Raw genomic sequence first — 7956 nt, 5'->3', positions numbered from 1 at the left:
CACACACAGAGGTCGCTGTCAAAAGCTTGAATTGTACCTTTCTACAAATCTGGGCCGGGGCAATGGTGAGTTCCCAGTCAGAAATCTTGACGTATGGGCTCAAATTGTGGTCATAAATATTTTGTACTTGTAAATTAGGATTTGTGTGTGTAAACAAGATTTGTGTGTGGACTTAGCCAAAAAATACGTGTGAAACTCTGCACTCAAGTTTCAAGTTACAAGTACGAATTTTGACCCAGTTTTTCTTCCTTTCATCTGATTGGCCAATGTCATGTCAATCACAAATGTAACTATCCAATCAGAGAACAGGTGGGTTTGGCTATTGGAGGGGTGCTTTATGGAGTCCACACACAAATCTATTTTACACATATGAATCCTAATTTACAAGTACAAAATATTTATGACCACAATCTGAGCCCACGCTGATGGGATCAATCAAGTATCCTTCTATAGATCTACGAATGACTTAAAATTAGAGTAAGAACCGCAAACTCATTATGAAAGTGTCACAGATGAAGAGAATCCACAGACGTCTGTACCACTAAACACTAAAGAAGCTGCCCCCTGCTAGGAAACGATGCTAATGTGAAACAGCAGGACAAACGTACAGAAAACATTTATTAATGGTGTCGTTTATCTGTTGCATTATTTTTCTCAAATACATTTGAAAAACAAACAAAGTCAGGTGACTGGATGTGTGAGCCGTTTCCAGGCATCGTTTAATCCACCGCAGGCAGCAGCTTTCATCCATGTCTGCGAGGTTTCCTTCCATATCAGTACATTTATTATTTACACCCTTTTTCAATATTTGGTATTCATACAAACATTTAAAATATAAACCAAGTTGAGTTAAACTTTATTAAACTGTAGATTCATACATTCGCTCCACATCACAGTAATCAGAATTTTGCCCTTACATGATAAATGTTCCATCTAAAACTTTTCATGTTTACTTATTTCATATTTGTTGCTACGCTGCATAAGAAAAGATGCAGAAAGGGCCCTTCATGAGAAGATTTGGTGCTGTAACAACATACAAATATGAAATAAATGATTCCTCATAGAATTGTTTTTATTTCGTTTCCATAAAAGCAGAAATAGAACACGACCACATCCAGTCCAGGTGCCGCTCTGGTTGGAGGATGTTGAGCAGAAACCCTTGGTCAACATTGGAAACATTAAAAGTCAGTGTGGGGGGAGACGTGTGCCCGTCATTGGACTGCGCACACATCCAGAATACAGAACTTGGCTCTACAAGTAGGGCAGGGAACCCTGCTGGACAACCACGTCTCCGGTGTCTGCTCGTCTAGACGGCTGGCGAACCATCGACCCAGACACAACAGACACCACATGGGTCTGCAGTGACACTGCTGGCAGTCTGAATCGTCATCATCGGTCTCTGTAGCAGACAGGAATCACACAGGCGTAGTTACACGAGCACATATGAACCCACCCAAAAAACGATCAGCGTAGTTTTACCTGCTTCGTGGCAAAGCGTGACCAGTTTGGCGTTTGCTGGAACCTGCATGCAGCCGATACAGGGCTCTAACTCCTGTGTACGCACACAGCACATGCTGACTGACTGACTCATCTCATCTCAGCACTGGACACAATTTGATGAATGCAGCAGTGTGTACCTGTCCGTGGGGGAGAGCGTACGGCTGATTGAGGTCCACCTGAGCCTTGAACGTTTCCAAAAAGAGTTCACCGAGCGTTCGATGGATCACCACATTAGGAGAGTTTCTGATGGGAGCCCGGAGCTTCTCCCGGAGCTCTGCGTACTCCGCAGAGTTGAGCCTGGAACGAGTTGGAAAGACGATTTGATTTCTCTTTGTTTTGACACGAGACGTGCCGTTTTGTCGAGACAACACATACTTGATATTGAATGGTGTGACAGCAGGGTTAATGCTGTCAACTCTCAGGGTCAGGATCTCTGTGGGCGAGGCTGAATCCGGACTCAGGTGGTGCTGTGTGGACTCTGTCACTGTGACGTGGCAATCGCTCTGCAGGGCCATGTAAATGTGATACGTGGTCACCTAGAAGCAGACAAAGAGGGTCAGATGTGCCTGAGCAGACAAAGTCTAGCTGCAGCTCATGCGCACAAGTCAGCAGTTGGATTCTTGTTGAAATGCAGCAAAGTTACCAAGTCCCTGTTCTATAAATAACCAACATTAAAAAAACGAAACATATTAAGATGCAGGATAACAGAAAACCAGTGAAGATGCTCTAAAATATTTATGTACCAAAATTATTACATGAAAAGCTCAGAATGGATTTGTCTAGTTGGTCAGTTAATCATCACAATGATTAGAGCCCACAGGAAGCCCACGGCCGTCGCTCTGTGTCCTTGTAGCTCAGGTCTGCGTTTGTTTGTTCGCCGTGCACAGAATCACTTTTCCATGGTCAGACCGCAAGTGTGACAGCGTTACCGCGACAACGTTACCGCGACAGCGTTACTACGACAACGTTACTGCGACAACGTTACCGCGACAGCGTTACTACGACAACGTTACCGCGACAACGTTACTGCGACAGCGTTACTACGACAACGTTACTACGACAACGTTACCGCGACAGCGTTACTGCGACAGCGTTACCGCGACAGCGTTACTGCGACAGCGTTACTGCGACAACGTTACTGCGACAACGTTACTACGACAACGTTACCACGACAGCGTTACCGCGACAACCTTACTGCGACAACGTTACCGCGACAGCGTTACTACGACAACGTTACCACGACAGCATTACCGCGACAACGTCACCGCGACAACGTTACTACGACAACGTTACTACGACAACGTTACTACGACAACGTTACTACGACAACGTTACTGCGACAGCGTTACCGCGACAGCGTTACCGCGACAGCATTACCACGACAGCGTTACCGCGACAACGTTACTACGACAACGTTACTGCGACAACGTTACCGCGACAGCGTTACTACGACAGCGTTACTACGACAGCGTTACCGCGACAACGTTACTACGACAACGTTACTACGACAACGTTACCGCGTCAGCGTTACCGCGACAGCGTTACTACGACAACGTTACCGCGACAACGTTACCGCGACAGCATTACTGCGACAGCGTTACTGCGACAACATTACTGCGACAGCGTTACCCCGACAACGTTACTGCGACAGCGTTACCGCGACAGCGTTGCTACAACAACATTACTGCGACAGCGTTACCCCGACAACGTTACCGTGACAGCATTACCGCAACAACGTGCAACCAATCTGCAATTTTCCCGTCTCTGAAATGGTTGCCTTGGAGACGAAGAGTGCAGGGAAACAATGGCAATAATAAATATCATCAGTTTTCAACTGAACGGGGTCAAGGTTCCTTCTAGTACGTCTGTGATAACGGTTCCTAACTGTGACGGATCTCACATCAGCTGCGAGCCCTTTAACCACAGACTTTATAAAAGCAGAAACAAACGGACGCTTTGTTTCATTTATGATCAACAGTCTATCAGAAACAGTCATTTACACGTTTCGCTCTGACGATAGCGAGAAGAGGCTGAAAAAAAAGATGTTTATGATGTAAGGGTCATTTTTCTGATAGGACTTTCTGTGGACTGTTGTCCTGACAACTGAGACTCGTAGGAAAGCACAGGATCAGGATTTCTCAGAGTTTCTCTGCAGTGCGTGAAACTAGAGTTGTGCAGTTATAATGCCAAAGAAAAGCTATACGCATATTTATTAACACTCACCTTTAACACCCAGGTGTCAGTGACGATGACTCGAGCTCCCGGTGCTCCTGTAGCAAACTTATCTATGTGTCTGAACTCAGTGTTGATGCTGACTGCCACAGAGCCCCAGCTGGAGAAAGGGGGCTGCACATGGGCCTGCAGCACCTTACTGATTGGATGATTGTGCCAGCGACGCCGGGACCAGTAGAAGACAATTATCCAGCTGACCGACTGGAGGCAGAGAGACAGAAGGAGAAACGCTCTCCAGTTGTCACCAACCTGGAGAAACAACAACACAAGAGATCACTGCTTCAGGTTCATGATCAAGAGAGTTTGAACCACTAAACCTAAACAAAAGACGACAACAACAAAATGACTCCAACATGTTTGCTTATTGGCTCCTGTGTTCTGGTTATTCCTACAGATTACATTATGGAAAACTGTCTTCTTTTTTCAATTCATCAAATGTGCTACTCTGCAAACAAAGCCATTTCCTGCATAAATTCAAACTTTTCTACCCCACAGAGTCATGAAACCCTCGTGGAAATGTGATGCCTCATAAGGTTTTCTTCCCAGCTACAGCAGCTGGACCCAGAGACGGGGAAGCTGCACCAGGAACGAGTCGGCTAAAAGGCTGTAGGCATAAGCAGTCCTTTAACAGTGTGCACGTGTGGGCCCTGCATGCCACAGCCCACAGCTTACTCTGATCAACAAGGCAGAAATCAAACACACAATCAGTGGAAAATGCACCGTTTGTCACGCACAGTTACATCACTTTCACCCAAGCGCTGTAGCAGAGCGTGGGCACGTGTTGCAGTAAAAGAGATGGACGATGATGAGAACAGAGCAGCTCGTAACCACGAGAGGAGCCGTTTCTTCTGTTTGGAAGAGTTTTGGTTTAAATAAATAACAGATGCTGCGCCGCCATCTGCTGGTCAGCCTGCTTCTCTGTCAGACTTTCACCAGCATCATTACCAGTGAGCTAACACGGATAAAGAAGAATGTGTACTGCGAATGCTAACGATCCATTCTCTGACTTTGCTTAAAAACAGTGGTGAGCATTAGATCGAACCTGAAAGGATAAAAGTTAATGACCGACTCCAAAGCCCTGTGTCGTGGGTTTTTACTTAACTGATTTTGTTTTTTTGATAATGTTTTATATGAGCCAGTGTAAACTCATAGCACGGCTCACTCTCCAAATGCACCGCCTGTTCTCCAGGATCTACATCAGCATAAATGTGTTTCCTTAAGTACACAACAGAGGGCGTGGCCCCGTGCAGGCTGCAGGCAGAGAGCATCAGCCAACCCACCTGGTAAATGTTAACCAGGTTTTTTTCTGGAGCAGCGACACACATTCCCATGTAGTAACCTGCAGAGAGAAGACACAATATAGCATCAGACAAACACGAACCTGCTCCATGTTTATCAGGTACACAAACATCACAGGCCCCTCCACGGAGCAACAAACCAAGACCAGGTCAGACGACACCGCGACTGTCCTCTGCTCGGGGCTCTCGTATATAAAACCCGTGTCTACGGACAAGCACTGATTTAACAGCTCAAAATCAAAGTGTTATCGCTCCCACGGGCGTGTCCTCCATCATTACTGACCTGTGCGTGGATTTAAAGTACAAATTATTCACTTATTTAAACTGTTCTAATCTTTTCTTAATGCCTCATTTTTTTACCCATGGTTCCAAAATGTTATAATGGTGACACTGGTTCTAACACCCACTGTGTGCGTGACGTGATTGCGGGGAACAGAGTGCTCTTCTACCTGTGTGACAGTGACGAGTTTACCTAAAGGCAGCGCGGAGTGGACCACGATGGTGATGCTGGTCCTTCTGATGTGATACTGGATGAAGCCCACGTCCTCGCTGCCCAGCCACGACGAGAACAGGTTCTGGATGGTGAGGCCGGCCGAGCGGAACTCATTGGGCGTGAACACGAAACAGAAGGAGAGGACCACGTAAGCCAGAGTAAACGACAGCTCCGGGCTCTCCATACTACTGCCAAGGTCCGAGTATATTTACCTCACTTCCGCATACGTTTTCTTCTTCGTCGTCTTTTCTTTTCTTCGACGCTTTTTCAAAATGCCGTTTTCAAACACCGGGTTGAGCCATTACCGCCCCCTACCGGCTTAAAGAAGACGAACCGAAAGTCTGGTCTGCCTATCACACATATGCTCTTCACTTCAGCTTCAGCTCATCTGTAAAGGGCAAATCTTCTAGAAGTGCGTTTGTGAGGCCACAGTCTCGGGTCTAATTCTAGGTTAGAGTCAGCGCAGGCCGGGAGAAAGATCTTCCGCACCAAACTTGCTGGGTCAGGGTTACTCTTGACTGGTACCAGGGTGGCTGGTCCGTCCCCGCTGGTCCTCTCACCTTTGGCCGTGGTAAAAGTTTATTTATATATCGCACATTTCACTGACAGATGTCACAAAGTGCTTCACAAAAGAGATAACAAAAAACAATATACAATACTTCGGTCCTCCCTCCTCCTCCTGGGATAGGCGCACAGATGTCTCCTAGATGTGTGGCCTCAGGTATTTGGTACTCTTGGGGGCTGCCACATATCATGTAATATATGTAACTACCAGTGTTGGGTAAGTTACTTTAAATTAGTAACTTAGTTACATTACTAGTTACTTCTATCAAAAGTAACTCAGTTACTTCAAGTTACTCGTTACTTTCAAAGTAACTAGTTACTAGGGAAAGTAACTTTGGTTTTACTCAGACTTCTCTTGTTAATGTGTTGCTTCTGTAACTGGATACCCAGCCAGACTACCAGTCTTCTAGCTTGCTTACTTGCCACAGTGCACTGTGCCACCTACCAACAGAAAGGAAAAGATAATGTGCACATTTCCACGAGAGAAATCCCACGCCTGGACCGTCATTGACTGCTGCCATGATTCTAGCCTACGTCACAGCGTCATGTGCACCTTTTACATCCAACACAAAAACTGCAGTCGTGGTGCTTTGATTGCACTCAGAACTCGGAAATTCTGCCTTCTGAATAGGAAGATGCAGGTAACATCAGGCTGCAGATGAGCTGCATACAGGGCTGGACTGGGACAGAAAAATCGGCCCGGGCGTTTTTTTGACTAGAGAGCGGCCGCCATTATAGGAAAAATCATAAAGCCTTTGAATGCAAATAAACGCTGTTGTGACAGTGATGTACACTGTTCTGATGGTATATATGCATCAATCTATCAATCGTTTGTTGTAAGACTCAGATAATTATTTTTTAAAAGCGAGACATTTTGAATGAGAATAAGAAAGAAAAGTATTTCTTTGTGCCCCCCTCTCCCTGTTAATGCCCTACCTGCCCCCCTGGCAACACTTTGATAGACCCGCCCCTGCACAGTTGTGTTATTTGTCTCTCAGAAACAGTTCATAACTTCAACTCATTCATGTCACCTAAAAGGTAAACCTGTTTCTCCATCACCTGTTCAGCTCTGATGGTTCAGTAAGGACATCTCCTGGTTTCATCTTCATGTTTCCCTCTCACCACATATCCAAACCGACATCATGACCAGCAGCTTTACAGCTGTGGCTCCAGCAAACATCAGCTGATACTAGAAATTAATATTAAATAAATTCTAACAACAGCTGATCAAGCTTAAACGTGCTGCTGTTTTTTTTTCTTTCTGGCACAAAGTGGGCGATAAATAAACAAGAGAGACGATCAGCTGATCATTGATCAGTTTCATGATTGAAGTAGAAACAGGAGAGAGAGGGGGGAGAATGAGAGGAGAAGAAGCAGCTGTGCAGCATAAACACAGATTAACTCCAGCTTTGTGTCTTTTTCATTGTAGCTGAAGTCCGGGACAAACTGTTCCTTTTCACCTCAATAAGAAACGCGTAATATTTTCTCTGAATACGGGACGATTCCGTTTTTTACGGCAACTCTACTAACTAACCTTATGAATAAAATAAAGTTCAACATCAGTAACATCATAGCACCCACCCAGCTGTATAGAAACTCGTACCCAGCACAATGAAAATAAACTCCACCTAAACTTGGTTCATATCTGACCCAGATAGACTGCAGGTCATAACTTCTTACCTGAAGTTCAGTTCTCCTGACACTCGGACCGGCGGCCGCCTCGGGGCTCTCCTCCTGCCTCCGATCTCCCTCATCCACCTGCTGGCCTCCACCACTTGCTGATGTTACTGAATCTGTGGAAGCTCTGTGGAGCCTGTCTAAATCCCAGTAACGATTAACGCGTTCCTGATTTTGGCATAATAACTAGTT

At 45.6% G+C, this 7956-nt stretch overlaps 1 protein-coding gene across 2 annotated transcripts; it reads right to left on the bottom strand.

Annotated features, from left to right (window-relative positions):
- Nucleotides 1-826: 826 nt before the first annotated feature.
- On the bottom strand, nt 827-5776 carry LOC113030368 (E3 ubiquitin-protein ligase TM129-like). Of its 2 annotated transcripts, none has more exons than XM_026181774.2 (7): nt 5503-5776; nt 5013-5071; nt 3724-3981; nt 1876-2036; nt 1638-1797; nt 1480-1552; nt 827-1399 (listed from the first exon to the last, which is right to left on the bottom strand). In XM_026181774.2, the coding sequence occupies exons 1-7, from the start codon at nt 5705-5707 to the stop codon at nt 1212-1214; spliced, it is 1104 nt and encodes a 367-aa protein (XP_026037559.2). In that variant the 5' UTR covers nt 5708-5776; the 3' UTR covers nt 827-1211. The 2 variants fall into 2 exon arrangements, with proteins under 2 accessions (XP_026037559.2, XP_080164997.1); XM_080308871.1 differs by having other exon boundaries at nt 5480-5741.
- Nucleotides 5777-7956: the final 2180 nt, after the last annotated feature.

The sequence above is a fragment of the Astatotilapia calliptera genome, chromosome 2, assembly GCF_964374335.1.
Source record: "Astatotilapia calliptera chromosome 2, fAstCal68.1, whole genome shotgun sequence".
NCBI classification, from domain to species: domain Eukaryota; kingdom Metazoa; phylum Chordata; class Actinopteri; order Cichliformes; family Cichlidae; genus Astatotilapia; species Astatotilapia calliptera.
This window is presented reverse-complemented; position numbering and strand designations above follow the sequence as displayed.